This window comes from Dipodomys ordii, unplaced genomic scaffold, assembly GCF_000151885.1.
Source record: "Dipodomys ordii isolate 6190 unplaced genomic scaffold, Dord_2.0 Scaffold104, whole genome shotgun sequence".
In the NCBI taxonomy this organism is placed as follows: domain Eukaryota; kingdom Metazoa; phylum Chordata; class Mammalia; order Rodentia; family Heteromyidae; genus Dipodomys; species Dipodomys ordii.
In genome coordinates, this window is record NW_012267320.1 from 4,172,220 (window position 1) to 4,187,959 (window position 15,740).

General features: G+C 46.6%; 2 protein-coding genes across 2 annotated transcripts in view; one reads left to right on the forward strand and one right to left on the reverse strand.

The window, feature by feature from the left end:
* Urb1 (URB1 ribosome biogenesis 1 homolog (S. cerevisiae)) overlaps positions 1 to 15,740 on the forward strand; it is a 63,095-nt gene that overhangs the window by 29,797 nt on the left and 17,558 nt on the right. The window contains exons 21-28 of the mRNA XM_013027535.1: positions 133 to 312; positions 2,151 to 3,006; positions 4,491 to 4,692; positions 5,582 to 5,768; positions 11,732 to 11,790; positions 12,494 to 12,687; positions 14,449 to 14,559; positions 14,678 to 14,741. Of these exons, the coding sequence (XP_012882989.1) occupies positions 133 to 312; positions 2,151 to 3,006; positions 4,491 to 4,692; positions 5,582 to 5,768; positions 11,732 to 11,790; positions 12,494 to 12,687; positions 14,449 to 14,559; positions 14,678 to 14,741 (1,853 nt within the window). The remainder of the gene's footprint in view (positions 1 to 132; positions 313 to 2,150; positions 3,007 to 4,490; positions 4,693 to 5,581; positions 5,769 to 11,731; positions 11,791 to 12,493; positions 12,688 to 14,448; positions 14,560 to 14,677; positions 14,742 to 15,740) is intronic.
* On the reverse strand, positions 10,192 to 10,614 carry LOC105994109 (NTF2-related export protein 2-like). Its single transcript, XM_013027536.1, has one exon. The coding sequence runs from the start codon at positions 10,612 to 10,614 to the stop codon at positions 10,192 to 10,194; it is 423 nt and encodes a 140-aa protein (XP_012882990.1).

Consider the following 15,740-nt stretch of genomic DNA (forward strand, 5'->3'; position numbering starts at 1 on the left):
GCAGTCACTTAGGAGCCACATGCGCAGGTCTCGATGCCTCAGCTCACCCTCCAGTTGGCTCTGACCTGGCAGCACGTCCTGGTGTCTGTCAGTCTTCCTCCTCTGAGACTCATGCAGTCCTCCTCCTCATAGCTGGGCAGAAATGCGGGGCCCCCACTCCTGCAGCTCTTCCTGGATCTCCTCACACGCCTGGTTGTCCACTTGGAACACCTGGATGTCCAGAACCAGCAGAAGTGCCAGGCCGCCCAAGCTGAGACGGACCTCTTCTTGGACATGGAGTCCATGGCCTCTCTGGAGTTGGCCAATGACCAGGTACAGCTGCCCCCTCCTGCAGGCAGCATCATCACCTCCTATAAAGTCACAGATAGTGGCTTCTTTCTATTTCTGTTTTGATTTTGTTTTGGAAGTAGTGTGATTTGAATTCAGGGTCTCATGCCACTGCAGCCCTTTTTGCTTTAGGTTATTTTTCAAATAAGGTCTGCACTTTTGTCTATGGTTGGCCTGAACTGCTGTTCTCCTACTAACGTAAGTCCTTTAGCTAAGATTATAGGCATGTACTGTTGTGTCTGGATTGTTTACCTCTGATTTAAAGTTTAAAAAATCATACCTACAAAAGAGAAGTAAACATAGAAAACTGTAGTGGGATGCTGAAGCCACCTATGATCTCCACCTGGGGTTGAGAAGGCTTTGTCTGGGCATCGTTCTCCCAGTGGCTCCTCTGGTCACCCCACCTCTCTAAACAGCTCTCCGTAATGCCCTGAGCCTCTTGGGGGCCAGGGTAAACATTTTCAATCCCTGAGGGGCAGCAGGCTGTGTCGACCAGAAGGCACTGGGAGGCCTCTGTAGCTCGTGTCTGTGTGTGTGTGTGTGTGTGTGTGTGTGTGTGTGTGTGTGTTTGCCCGTGTGTGTGTGTGTGTGTGCCCATGTGTGTGTGTGAGAGAGAGAGAGAAAGCCCACTCCTGTGCTCATCCTGCACAGTGTGCTGTCCAGTGGGCCAGATGGAGATTGCCCTTGCTGTGTAATGCAGGTGTTTTACTGCATCCAGGAGACAAGCATGTTCATGATCCTGTTGACATAGACGATTCCTTCCATGCTGTGTCCATTGGCTTTCTGGGAGGTGTGTCTTCTTGCTGCTAGCAAGGCTATGATAGGAAGGGTGATAGCAAGGCTCCTTTCCTTCCTTTAAGAATGATCCAGAGGGCTGGGAAGGTGGCTCAGTGGTAGAGCACTTGCCTTGCATGCCTGAGGCCCTGGGTTCGATTCCTCAGCACCACATAAGCAAAAAGTTAAAAAAAAAAGCCGGAAGTGGCGCTGTGGTTCAAGTGGTAGAGCGCTAGCCTAGAGCTGAGGGACAGCACCCAGGCCCAGAGTTCAGGCCCCACAACCGGACCCAAAAAAAAAAAAGAATGATCCAGATAAGGGTACCCGTTCGTGTCTGGTAGAGTCATGTCAGCAAGGCTGTGCAGGACAGCTGGACCCAATCCAGCAAAGGTATTAGACTGCTTTCCAGTCAGGGCTTCAAACTCAAGTCAGTTGGGCCAGAAATAATTTCATGGAGTCACTTGATAACCCACTCTTGTCTAAGTAGAGACGGTCTTGGCTTCATTTTGGAGTTGGGGCATTGGGCAGTGGCTTAAACCCTATCCAACTGCCCCAGAATGTGAGCTGTGACCACTCTGTCCTATTTAGGAGACACCTGTGTCTACTTAGGAGCCACTCTGTCTTACTTAGGAGCCACCAGAAGGCAAGGCTGCCAGAGAAAGGCCAAGGTTGGACTTGCCTTAATCACATTTTGCCATGTTTGCATCGCCCAACCCCTCCAATGAGTGACTTAGGAGAGAGTCCACTCTGGCTACCTTTATCAAAAACACACTCATGACTCTGTGTGGGCCCTGACGTCTCTGTCTGGCCTTCACCGACATGGTAGGGAGGCTGTGGTGGTCATGCACAGTCCTAGGGTTGTGAAGTGTTGTGAGGAGGGGAGCAGCTGGGTGCTGTGAGCCCCCTTGAGAGGGGCACTGGACACAGGTGGAGGGCAGGTGAGTTAGCAGAGCCCTGTCTCACTGACAGCAGTGAACACTTCCTAGCAGCTGTGGCCCCTCCCTAGTCCTGTGCCTCTCCTGAAGTCTGTCCTGGTCCTTGTCTTTCAGACACTGGAGGAGGTGCTGGGGGCCATCCTCAGACACCCCACACTAGAGGGCTGGTTCCTAGCCCTGGAGCAGCAGTCCCTGCCCCCGCACACACTCAGCCCCATCCTCGTGAAGCTACTGGTGGCCCACTTCAATGCAGGGGTCCTGCAGCTACTGGTGGCGAGCGCCCCGGTCCTCCGCAGCATGGGCCAGCTGGGCCTCCTGTCCAAGTACTCAGAGGCCATCACTCGGAGTGTGTTGAGAGAGCTGCGAGCCCGCAGGACAGGTGCAGCCTCATTGCCACCTAAGACCCTGCCACAGCTGGAAGCCCTGCTGCAGCTCCACCCCTACATGGAAGGTGCACAGCTCCGAGAGGTCATCCTGGCCCTACTGGGCCTGCCTGAGGCCCACCTGCTGGCCCAGCCACCCCCAAAGGCCCCAGGGAAAGAGAGACACCTGAGCACTCTGGGCAAGACCCTGGTGAAGCTCTTGGCTTGCAACCCTCAGGATCAGCTGCAGAACAGTGAGCTCTTCTGGTCAGCTGAGTATGTGCGAGGCCTGGGGTCTCTGCTCCCCACACTGGCCGTGAATGAGTTGGACTCTGCGTTCCTCCACACTCTTCAAAGAGACCCCATGCTGGCCCCCGTGGTGGCGGCCGACCTGCTTGATTACTGCCTGGCCCGGAGGACACGCGTGGCTTTGGACATCGCCAGCCTGCTCCTGCAGCAGAGCACCACCCACCTGCTGAGGTTTGAGCTGTGGTGTGGCCAGGCTGGTGTGGGACGCAGCCTGCGAGAGGACATGGATGGCTTCCTCCCGCTCATCCACGTGTACCTCCAGCACAGGACACAGGGGCCCTTTGCACGGCCGCTGGGAGGTAAGGAAGGAGCTGGCTTTGGGCCACTGGGAGTTGCAGGTGGAAGAGGCCAAGCTGGTGAACTGGATTCACCTTGACCCTGCTGCTTCTTGGTCTGGGCTGGGCTTAGGTATGTTCCTCCTCTGGGAGTCTGAGTGGCTCTGAAGATTTAGAAGGTTAGGTATAGCACACGCCTGTCATCCTAGCTACTGGGAGGCTGAGCTCTGGAGCTCGTGGCTCAAAAAAAAACCAGAAGTAGAGTCTGTGACTCAAGTGGTAGAGCAGTAGACTTGAGCAAAAAAGTTAAGGACAGCATCTAGGCCCAGTACTGGCACCAAAAAAATCCCCCCAAACAAAAAACAAAACCCAAAACAACTGAGGACTAAGAAATCCCCAATACCTCTGTCTCTTGGAGTAATAAAGTGATTTGTAGCCTTAGTACCCTGCCAATTCCTAGTTAACCTGAAATAGGGCAGTGGGTAGCAGTTGGGGGTGTCTGGGTTAGGGAAGTATTAGGGCTAAGCCATTTTTTGTTTTGTTTTATTTTGTTTTGTTTTTTCTTCTGGTCCTGGGGCTTGAACTCAGGTCCTGAGCACTGTCCTTGAGCCTCTCTGTGCTCAAGGCTAGCACTCTACCACTTGAGCCACAGCACCACTTCGAGCTTTTTCTGTTTATGTGGTACCTGAGGAATCGAACCCAGGGTTTCATGCACACTAGGTAAGCATTTTACCACTAATGCACATTCCCAGCCCAAGGGCTAAGCTGTTTTTTGTCCCAGCACCCCCCCCCCCCTGGCCCGCCCCCCCCCCCCCCCCATCAAGCACACCTCAGGGAGTGCTAGTGAGTTAGTTTGTTGTGTCAAGGCAGTATGTGTCCAGGCTACCTGGTGGAATTCTTATCTGTCACGTTGCGTTCATCACAATTAATTTAATTCCATTTTAGTGAGTATCTCAGTATTTTTCCACTCACTACTTTGCTTCTGTCTCATGTAACTTTGTATCAGTGGTGACAGGTGTTAAAAAAAAGTAGAACTGGGTTGGGGCTTTAGCTCAGTGGAAGAGCACTTGCTTGGCAAGTGCAAGGCCCTGAGTTCGGTCCTCAACTCTGGGGGGAAAAAAAGGCAGAATAATCCAGCCAACAAGAGCTGTCCAGCCAGTGGCTGTACCCACCTCTCCTCAGCTGCACCCTCTGTCTCATCATGCCTTTGGCAGATGATGCTTATGGGAGTACAGAACCTCAGCGCTCAGAAAGTCAGGACTCCCCATACCATTAGGCTGAAGAGTACTTGCCAGGCATGTTGGCCATGAATCTCCTTGGAGGAGAGATAAAAGCATCTGCCGGTTTCCTTGGTGTCGGCATCGTTGCCATGGTGAATATCAGGCTGTTAGAGTAGCATCATTGGGTCACAGGCTACCTAATGTATAGCAGTCATCCCCTGTGAGCTTTTTGGAGCTGGCTCAGTTTCCCTTGTATGTAATGATCTCTGATTTGTGTCTGTGTCCCAGTGCCCTCCGACACCGTTCCTGTCTTGAGGAAGGCCCTGTGGGGACAGCTGCAGGACAGGCTTCTCAGTATGGACACACCTGCAGAGGCTGGGCTGCAGCTGGAGATTCTGGCCCAGCTGGTTCCCTTTGCAAAAGCCAAAGACCTTCGTGTGCTCAGGGCCCATCTGCCCAGCTTGCTTCAGACTCCTGGCAGAAACAAGAGGTATGAAGGTGAGGGTTTCTGGGTGGCTATTCCCCTCTCGGTCTCACTTCTCCCCTTAGAATTTATGAATTTCTTAGTGAAAATGGCTTCCTTGCCATTGTACCGGTCAGCAAGATGGCATTGTTGCTATAGCTCCTCGTTCTAGCCATCCTGGCTGAGGATACATCTCCGTAAGTGGGTGGCTAGGTCTGACTCCCTGAAGAGCAGTGGTGCGGAACTGGGGGTGACTTTCCCCGGGGGCAGTGTATAATGCTTTTTATTATGACGGCTGGGATGAGTGGTGTGGCTCATAGCATTTAGAGGGGGGGGAGGCATGGGTGCTACTAACTCTGCAGCCCCATAGGTCATGAGTAATGAGGTAGAAGGACCCTGGTCTGCACAAGTCTGGGCAGGAATATCCTTTTTCTGTGTGCTGATACTGTTGGTTCTGTGAACATTCTGGTACTTTCTTTTTTGGTGGTACTGGGATTTGAACTTAGAGTCCTCTGATTTCTAGACAGGTACTCTGCTACTTGAGCCCCTACCCTTTTTGCTTTAGTTATTTTTCTACTAGGGTCTGATATTTTTTTCCCCATGGGGTTGGCCTTGATCACTGTCTTCTTATACTTCCTCTGTGGCTAGGACGGGAGATAATTAAGACCATGCCCAGATTATTAGTTAGGTACAGTCTCACTGCCTTTTTGCCCAAGCTGGCCTCAAGCCACAATCCTGATATCCACCTTCCAAGTAGCTTGAATACAGGTTTGAACTTCCATGCCTAACCCCTGACATCTCTCTCTTTTTTCATAAAGAGTGGCTTCTGGAGTGGATGTTCTAGGAAACAGGTCCTGGGACCTGTGATGTTGGATTACATCTTCCCTCTAAGTCTGGACTCTGGTCTCCTTTGCAGTTGGATTGTAGCAGACTCCGTCTCTGCAGCTCTGGAGGAGGTAGCAGGAGAGCTGCATGCCTGGCAGAAGACCCTCCTTGAGTCCTGTGTGCAGTGGTTGCTTGCATCCTTCAGTAGTAGCCAGCCCAGTGATGACAGCACCCAGGATCAAGAGAAGCAGATGTTGCTCAGATTAAGCGAGTTGCTGGTAGGTGTTTTTGCTTATAGATCGTAGTTATGCCTTAAGGGACAAACCAAGCTTTACAGATACACTTCTGCTGTGTGGCAGGGCGGTGTGTAGAGGCAGAGTGGCATGTGGTGGCAATTCCTGAATTGATGAGCCATTTTCATCAGAAGTAGATGCTGGATTTTTGTAATATGCTTGTTTGCATCTATTGAGATGTTATAAAAGGTCTTATTTTTTGATTAGTCTGAATTATATTGATGAGTGTTAAACCAATCTTGCATTCCTGGAATGAGCCTACTTGAGTATGATTTATTTTCCTTTTATACCTCATTGGATTGGAGCACCTAATATTTTGTTAAGAGATTTTGATTCTGTGGACGCAAGGGATATTAGCTTGTACTTTAATTTTTCTGTAATATGTTTAGGTCAGATAGCACTGACCTCATTGAATGAGTTGGGTAGCGTTTCTCTGAGTTTTAAACATTTTACTGTGTTGTCATCTGGCTTGCCGTGAACAAATTTGTCTTTTGTGTTTGATGTTGCTGGGGGCATGAATTCAGGGCCTGGCACTGTCTCTAAGCTCTTTCAAGTCTAGCCCTCTACCGCTTTGAGCTACAGTGCCACTTCCAGTTTTCTGGTATTTAATTGGAGATAAGAGTCTCATGGACTTCCCTGTCTAGGCTGGTTTTGAACCATAATACTCATATCTCAGCCTTCTGAGTAGCTAGGATTACAGGCATGAGCCACCAGTGCCTGGCTAAATTTGTCATTCTTTGTTTCTCAGTCTCCTCAAACTGAACTTAGTGTTTTTTAAAATGTGGGCTAAAGCAATTTGAACAGTTTTTGTGTTTTTTCCACATTTCTTGTACTTGGGTTCAGTAAGCTGTTTGATCTGTGGAATGGTAGTTTCATAGAATTTAGAAATACTTGGCCCTAATTCCCTTCTCAGAAGCATCCTCCTAAAATGTTCTATTGTTTTGCATAGAAAGAATATCTGAAACATTTGCATGAGAATCTGAGTTGTTTCCTGGTGCATGGCATAAAGGTGCATTACTAGTCCTAGAGTCTATGGCTTGTGTTTAAACTCTGAGCCAGGTAATCCTCAGGAACATAACTCCAAGTAAAACAAACCTGAATGTAGTAAATACATTTGGAAGTCCTGGAGCAAGCTATGTGCTTGGCTATTCTAAAAAATCTTTGTAACTCATCACAGGTTTGTGAACCTAGTTACACAGAACCCAGGCTTGGGTGGACTCTGGGAAGAATGTGCCCAAGACCTAAATGTAGTGAGCTGTCAGGGCTGAGTTGTAGAGTGGTGGTGCTTAAGGCCCGGCATCCACAGGGAATGCCACCTCCCATCGTGGACAGCCTCTCCAACTTCACTAAGTATAGCTAGCGAGGCTGGCCTCAAGCTCATAATCTCTAGGCATGTACCACCATGCTGGCTCTTAATTGTTTCCTTTTTGTTTTTGCCTTTTTTTGATAGTCTATTAGCCCAGACTAGTCTTGAACTAGATCCTCCTGCTTTAGTCTCCTAAATTCTGGGATTACAGGTGTATACACTACAATCCTGTTCTAGTCCTTTTATTAGATTTGGAATAATATGTATGGCTTCTGCTATACTTTTTGTAATCATCTACTGAGAATGACTTGCTTTTTGTTTTTCAATGCTGAGTAGTATTCTACTTACTGCATGGTGTCCATTGCCCTTCCCTCCAAGCCCCAGATAATCTGGAATCATTAGGAATTGTTACAAAGCTAACGAACCTGCCCATTATAAAGAAGACTATTAAACATTCCCCATTACCTAGAGGCTATCCTATTTATAAGGCTAAATGAATTTCCTCCCAGAGGTGTTGCTGAGAAAGACACAGAAAGAGAGAGAGAGAGAGAGAGAATGTATGCAATTGTGCTAAGCATAATTTTGTGTACTAATGGGATCATATTCTGCATATTTGTAACATGGCTTTCTGACAGCTGGTTTTTTGTTATCCTGTTAAGGATGTGATGGGCAGGAAGACTGCCTCATGCTTGGGGAGGGATCCACTGCCCCAGGGGTTTCCTTCACACTGGCACTGAGGTCTCTACTGCATGGCCAGCCTGGTGCAGGCTGAGCACACTGCCATCAGCTGCTCTCCATAGTTGATACTGGTCCTCAGTTCCCAAATCTCCGCTTTGTCCCACTAGAGCCTGTGACCTGGGGGTCAGTGAGGAGACCACATGAGTAGCCTCCACTGACTTTTTATTTTTTAAAGAAATTGTTACAAGGCAAATTTTATTTTTTCAGTGATAAAAATGTAAACATGTCAAAAACAAATCTAACTGATATAATAGGTCTAGTCATTTACAGGGCTTATAGAAAGCAATTCACAAAAGCTCATTTCAATTGCTATGTATATGCAGCCTTTATTTGAGACTTTCTTTGGGGAAAGGGTGTTATTTTGGTTGGTGCTGTTAAAGCTATGACTTAAAAAATACAAAATAAGAACAATTTTGATTAGACTATCAGTACACGTCAAGAATGTATGGGTTTTTAAAGTCAGGTCCACTCCTATCAAATTCAATTTTAATAGGATCAACCAGAATACAGTGTATAGTTTGGGGCAAGAGTCAATTAGTAATTTTAAAATTAAATGATACAGAACATTAATAAATTGCAAAAGCTTTTAACCAAAAATCAGAGCTAGGCTTTTTCTCCTTCCAAAGTTGAGACATAAAATTTGTACTTTAGTTTTTTGAAGTTTAACATGAAGATCTTTTGTTCTTTCTCTTTGAAAAGACAATGAGTGAGCCACATAATGAGAACATGTTTCAAAATGTTATCTATTTGCCCAATGCCACTATAGGAACAAATTATAAATGAAATAATTTTAACCTTAAATAATAGAATACAATTTAGAGTACAAAACAGGGAGCATTCATTCAAGAGTGGGTAATAGCAATAGCTATGTCTGTTAGATCCCATCATAGATTAGGCTTATTGCTAACATTTTACCCCATATGTTCTTGTATAAATTGACATAAATATTGGTGATAAGTATAAAGTAAAGTACAAATACCTCAAAAACTCATTCTTAGGACAAGAGTGATATTCACAATTGTTTGGCAACAATACTTATTAGTAATTTAAATGAAGGTGGGCTGTATTTTTAGGTAAGAAACAAGTACCAGCATTTTACCACTTGGTCAGCCTTCCTCCTTAATTTTTGGTTTCCATCATGAGGGCATCTCTACATTTCTCATTAAAGCTATTAGTTCTATTACCACTCGTTACCTAAATTTACAGATCTGGAGCTGCCAAGAAAACTGCTATTAGCGACTTTTGCTTTTTAGCCACTAAATATACCAACGCTCAGATTTCTTTTTTTTTTTTGCCAGTCTTAGGGCTTGAACTCAGGGCCTGGGCACTGACCCTGAGCTCCTTTTGCTCAAGGATAGCACTCTACCACTTGAGCCACAGCGCCACTCTGGCTTTTTCTCTTTGCAGAACTGAAGAATCCAACCCAGGGCTTCATGCATGCTAGGCAAGCATTCTACCACTAAGCCACATTCCCAGCCCAGAGCTCAGATTTCAACAGAACATTTTTACCTTTTTAGATGATTCACTTCATAAGGAAATATGTCAACATAAGAAAATAATGTATAAAAGACTACTGAACATCTCTACTTACAACTCAAATAGTTCAGAGTTGTAACAATACAAACTTAAATTGAACTGATTTTAAGTACTATATAATAAAACGATATTAGCTGGGTGCCAGTGGCCCATGCCTATACTCCTTGCTACTAAGGAGGCTGAGAATCACAGTTAGCAGCCAGCCTAGGCAGGAAAGTCTATGAGACTTATCTCCAATAGAACTATCCAAAAGGCAAGAAGTAAGAGTTGTGCTCAAATGGTACAGCACAAACCTTGAGCAAAAAATGCTCAGGGGTAGTGCTTAGGCCCTGAGTTTAAGCCTTTGGACTAGCATTTAAAAAAAACAAACAAAAAAAACAACCAAACAAACAAAAAAAAACTATTAACAGTTTTAACTGAACTATAGATGCTTGTGTTTTACTATAAAATTAATCTATTAGCCAAGAATCCCAGCTTCTCCAAGATAGTTATGTGGTACTAATACATCACAGATGTAATTACAAAGGAATTCCCAGTTTGTTTTTTTTTAATGTACTACTGGGTTCACAGTATGTTTAATATTACTTTGAGAATGGCTTCCGTGGAATATGTATGTAAGAACCTAGCATTAAAGCTCTTAGGGCAACAATCCAAGTTGGCAGCTGCTACAAGAGGTGCTTCTAGGAATAAAAACATATTAAAATATTTTACTTTTAGCACAAATCCATTCATACTGCTCTTACAACAAAACACATTGCTTCGCTCACACTTCTGCTGCCGGAACTAACAACCCCCCCCCACGGCACACTTGGCCACACTTTGGCCCCTTTAACTCGAGGCCCAGTCTTGGAAGCGGAAGCAGTCGCTGGCAATCTTCCACACGGTGCTGTGCGGGGTGGGCTGCGTGGTCAGCAGGAAGTTCTGGTTGAAGTAGTGTTGTCTGTTCCCATCGAACTTGACCGTGCCACTGGTCACCACCAGCACGGTGCTCTGGGCCTGGGTGGCCTGCCCGGGCACCGGCTGGCAGTCTAGCATGTTCACCTGGAACTCACTGGTAGGCAGCATCTCAAAGAAGTTAGCGAGGTCTTCCAGCCCTGTGACTACGTTGCCATTCCATATCAAGGTGGCCTCGTCCAGGTACAGCCGGGGCAGGGCCCGGCGCCTCCTGTCCATGGTGTCGTAGTAAATACTGACAAACTCCTCAGCAGCCCTGCAAGCCTGATCGACGTAAGTCTTAAAATCCACAGACATGGCTCCGCGCAGATCCGAACCTGCAGCAGCCTCTTCCCGCCGGGGCTTCGAACGATCGCGTCCGGAAGCCAACAGCACCGGAAGTACCGCCTTGCGCTCTTAAAATGCCCGCCCACCGGAAGTTCCCAAGTCCCAGCTTCCGCCATTGCGGCCCTGTTCCTGCCATTCATCTTAATTACTTGGCTATTCACTTCATTTAAAAGAGCGCTTTGCTTCTGTAAAACTGGATCCTCAGAATCGAAGCATTCCATCTTTCTGATGCCGCGTCCCAGACACAAACTGAAATGGAAGAGCGCCATTGACTTCAGTGAAAGGCCATTGCAAATCCATTAAGTGTCTGAAATGGTAGACAGCAGACTATTTGGGAAATTTCCTTTCGCTATTTGAAGAGCATAAGCCATGTAAACGTCAGACCTATCAGCAGAAATAACAGAATAACGTATTAAAAAAAAAAAAGCCTTAACAAGCTGGGTATCTGGCTCACGCCTCTAACCCTAACTACTCAGGAGTCTGAGATCTGAGGACCGTGGTTCAAAGCCTGCCTGGACAGGAAAGTCTGTGAGACTCTGATCTCCAGTGAACCACTAGAAAGCAGGAAGTGGAGCTATGGCTCAAAGTGGAGGGAGCTCTCACCTTGAGTGAAAAAAGCTCAGGGACAGTGCCTAGGCCCTGAGGTCAAGCCCCACAACCAGGTCAATCCCCACAACTGACAAAAAAAAAAAAAAAAGTAAAACCAAAATACCAAAAAGGTGCATGATTTTGTGGATTATTCAAAAAATGTCTTTTATATTTACTGAGTGGTTCTAACTTGAGTTTCATAGTTGGTACTTCAGGTTTTGTGTTATGAGCTGTCTTGATTGTCCTGTAAACATGAGCTGTCACATGCTCACTAGTAATGGTCTTAGGTGGTGGACTTCAGAGCTTTTGGGTAGAATCTCAAACTTAAAGCAGGAGGGCCTCGGAGCTTGGCCTCGGCAACTCTGTCATGTTTGCAGAGGGACAGGCAGACCCAGCAAGGCACTGCCTATCTGAAGGCTACAAAGCCTCTGTCTGTCAATAATTTTTTTTCAAATTCATTGAGTTACTTCATGTGTATTTCTTGCTTGCTTTATTCTAGCATGTACTTAATGAAGTTGACCCCAGTGACTGGCAGAAATTTGTGAAGACAGGACTCAAGTAAGTTGATTTTATTTTCCCTGTGTCATTTATAAAAGTAGCAGTGTTTTTGACAGCTACGGAGCAGAGGTTACCTCATTTTTAGAGAGAGAAGATAAAGATTGTTGAAGAATATGATGTACCTATTGACACTGTCATGTTTCTGATGAGGAACAGAGAAACAGCACTATGAGAACAAGATATTTTTTAAAATACAGAAATGAAGCCAGACATGGTGGCTCAAGCTTGTAATCCTAGCCACATCAGAGGTAGAGATCAGCTGATTGCAGTTTGAGGTCAACATGGACATAAAAATTCATGAGTCTGGGGCTGGGAAGGTGGCTCAGTGGCAGAGTGCTTGCCTTGTATGCAGGAGGCCCTGGGTTCGATTCCTTAGCACCACATAAACAGAAAAAGCTGGAAGTAGCACAGTGGCTCAAGTGGTAGAGCGCTAGCCTTGAGCTGAAGAGCTGAGGGACAGCACCTAAGCCCAGAGTTCAAGATCCACACTGACAAAACACACACACACACACACAAAATTCATGAGTCTGAACAGATGTGATAGAGCATTAATATACACTGCGTTAGAATCAAGAGAAAGGTTAGATAGCCAGCTTGGTGGTATATTTCAAAATCGTCATAATTCTAAGGAAAAAAAAAACTGCTTCCTATAAAGTAAACTCCCCTTTCATTAAGCTGTTTCTTTTTGACTCCTGCCTCCCAGATTTCGCTATCAGGACCACACCTTCTTAAAAACCCTGCATGCTGCCACTCTGCTGTTGTATAGCCCAGAAAGTTCCATGCACCTAAAGCTCATCCAGCTTCCTGTGGTCCACATGATGCTGACCCAGCATTCTTTGTTTCTGCCAACACTGCTGACCTCTGAGGGAGAGGGAAATCCAGATAGTCAAGTAAAAGGTATCCCTCCCCAGATCTCCTAGTTCCATTCCTGCTTTTGTTTCCTAGTGATGTGTTCCAGAGCTTCTCCCCCTATTTGTTTTCAGATCTCAGCAGGCAGTACTCGGGATTTGTTACTGTCAGTTCCAGAATCAGGATATAGTCCTGTGTGCGCATGTATGCATGTCAGTACTCAGACTTGAACTTAGGTCCTAGGTGCTATCCCTTAGTTTTTGTTGTTGTTGTTTTGTTTTATCAGTTGTGGGGCTTGAACTCAGGGCTGGGTGCTGTCTCTGAGCTTTTGTGCTCAAGTCTAGAGCACTACCATTTTGAGACACAGCTCCACTTAGTTTTTTGGTGATTAATTGGAAATAAGAGTCTTATGGACTTTTCCTGCCTGGTCTGGCTTCAAACTCTGATCCTCAGATTTCAGCCTCCTGAGTAGCTAGGATTATGGGCATAAGCCACTGGTGCCCAGCTTCCCTTAGTTTTTTTGGTCAAGGCTGGTACTCTACTACTGAACCACAGCTCTGTTTCTGGCTTTTGCTGGTCAATTGGAGATAAACTCACAGCCTTTCCTGCCTGGACTAGCTTTGAACTTCAGTGTTCAGATCTCAGTCTCGTGATTAGCCAGGATTACAGGTATGAGCCACCCACGCCAGGCTTGATATTCCTCTGATAGAGGGCAAAAGTAGGCCTGTTCTGAAGGCCTTGTCCGAGTAGTAGAGGGGTTGGAGGGCTTACTCCCATGTCATGCCTGAGTGGTAAAAGAGCTGGGAGTTAGGGGAACTTAGGAGGTGTGGGAAAAGCAACGGTGGGTGTCAGACCTGAGAGACCACGTACATGAGTTTTCTTAGTGGCAGATTGAAGCTTAGCAAGGGAAGAGAGTTAGTATTCACTTGTTAACAGAATGTTGCTGCAGAACTCTTCTAATGCTAGGCTTACTCTATGCCTCATTCAGTAAATACTGCTTAGGAGTAAGTATACCTAATTCAGTAAACATTTACTTACTGCTTGGGTGGGCTATGAGACATGTCAGAAAAGACTGAGATTTCTACCCCTCAAAGCCACACTGTTAAGAGACAAGTCAGTTGTTACCCAGACCATTAGAAGCCATTATAGGTCAGTCTGTAATAAACTGCTGGATTGGCCTACAGCCCCAGCCACTAAGGAGGGCAAGATCAGGAAGATCACAGTTCAAGAGAGTATGAGAGAGAATTCATCTCAACAAATGAACTGGGAATAGTAGCTCATGTCTTTTATCCCAACTATGCAGGAGTTATGATAGGAGGATTGTGTCCAAGGCTGGCACTAGGCAAAAAGCATGAGACTCTGAAAAATAAGTAAAATAGACAATGGTTGGAGGTGTGACTCAAGTTGTAGATACCTGAGTTCCAACCATAACAGCCAAAAGAATAAACTTAAAAACGATTGGAGTGAGGCCAGCTGTTGTGCCAGTTACTAGTGCAAATGGTAGGAAAATGTGTTCTCTATTCAGGAAGGAGTAGAAATTTTAGAGCTTTTTGGTAGTGTAATTATGGGGATGAATGTTTAGATTTTAAAATCTGGGAGTGACCTGAGCTAAGACTAGTCCCTGGCCTTGTCAAAAACATGAGAAACTGGCCACCGTAAAGTCATTAATAAAAAATTCATCCCAGTGGGGAAGGGGCTGGATGGCAGCTGGATGTGCACATTGTTGAGATGTTCAAGGGTTCCTGGAGCATTCCCCCTTGCTTTGTTTGCTGTGTGTCCCTGCAGTGCTGATGTCTCTGTTTCTTCCAGAAGCGCTGGTGGATCTGATGTGGGCGGTGGTGAGGCTGTGCCCCTCTGTCTGCCAGAGCAGCCATTTTGCCGTGCTTCTTGGAGCCTACGGTGCCACTCTCAGTGTCTTGGGTAAGAGTGTAAGGCCCTGTGGGCGGGGAGGGGTGAGGGAGCTGCTGGGAGGGTGCTGGCAGTATTCTGTGTGTTGAATGCACTTCGCTTCCTATAGCAATTCTCATTTGACTTCTAGACCAAAAGATTTTACTTGTCCTCCGGGCCTATGAACAGAACCACCTGAGCCTCATCGACTTCAGGTGAGTGTTGTGTCTGTGTATCTGGGATCACTGGTGTGGCCCCTCTCCACACAGCCAGCTCCATATCCTGTCTGGCCAGGCTGACAAGCAAAGTTTCCCAGGCTCCTGCATGTCGGTAGCCCAAGCTGCCAGGGGTGGCCTGGTTTGCCCCAGAAGGACTCATCTCCCTGCTGACTGACTGATGGGTGCTGGCTGTGGAGACCCTGCCCCCAACTCAGAGTCCCAGCTTTCTCTTGTCTGCACATGTGTCTCTCTGTCTGCCTATTTGTATGTGTATCTCTCCTGTCTGCATGTTTTGTTTGTCTGTCCATCCTATCTGCACATTTTGTATGTGTGTGGGGGCTGGGGTTGCTGCCTCTTTCCTGGGGTTTGCTCTTTCTGTTGTCCCTTCTGGGGTCCTGAGGGCCTGAGCATTGTATCAGACCAAGCAGGAACTGACTAGTACATGTCAAGAGTTGTGTGTTCAGACAGCAAGTGAACAAACTAGATCAAGAGAAAGTTCTGGGAAACTCTGAATGAAAACACTTGGTTTAAAAATGAAGCCCAGAAGCCATTCTATCGCAGACAAAGGAAATAGACTTGTTCTTTATCTCTTTAAGAATGCTCAGACCTTAAGGAAATACTTGCTCTCCTTCCTCATTGCTTTGGGGTGGGCGTTATCACAGGAGACGCTGCTGGTGGAGGACAGTTGTGCATGTGGTTGTCTGTCATGAGATAACACACAGCACATGGCTGCGTGGGAGCAGGGAGGTGGCTTTCCTCCAGGCTGGGTCGGTGGAGCATTCAGTGAAGAGGCAGTGGGAGGAAGGAGGTTCGGGAGGAAGGAGAAGAATGAAGAAGAAGAGGGAGGCTTGAGTCATTTTCCAGGTGGAAGAAAGGTAAGCCACAGTTGTGTGAGAGTGCATGGCTCCTAAAGTAGCTAGCTAACGGCTGTGCGGGCAGCCCTCGTTCACTCAAGACGCCTGCCACTAGTGGGAGATCAGGCTTCTGCTGCTGGTC

Bases quoted from the DNA above. Each gene is read 5' to 3' on its own strand.
- LOC105994109 (XM_013027536.1), bottom strand. From the start codon at position 10,614: ATGTCTGTGGATTTTAAGACTTACGTCGATCAGGCTTGCAGGGCTGCT.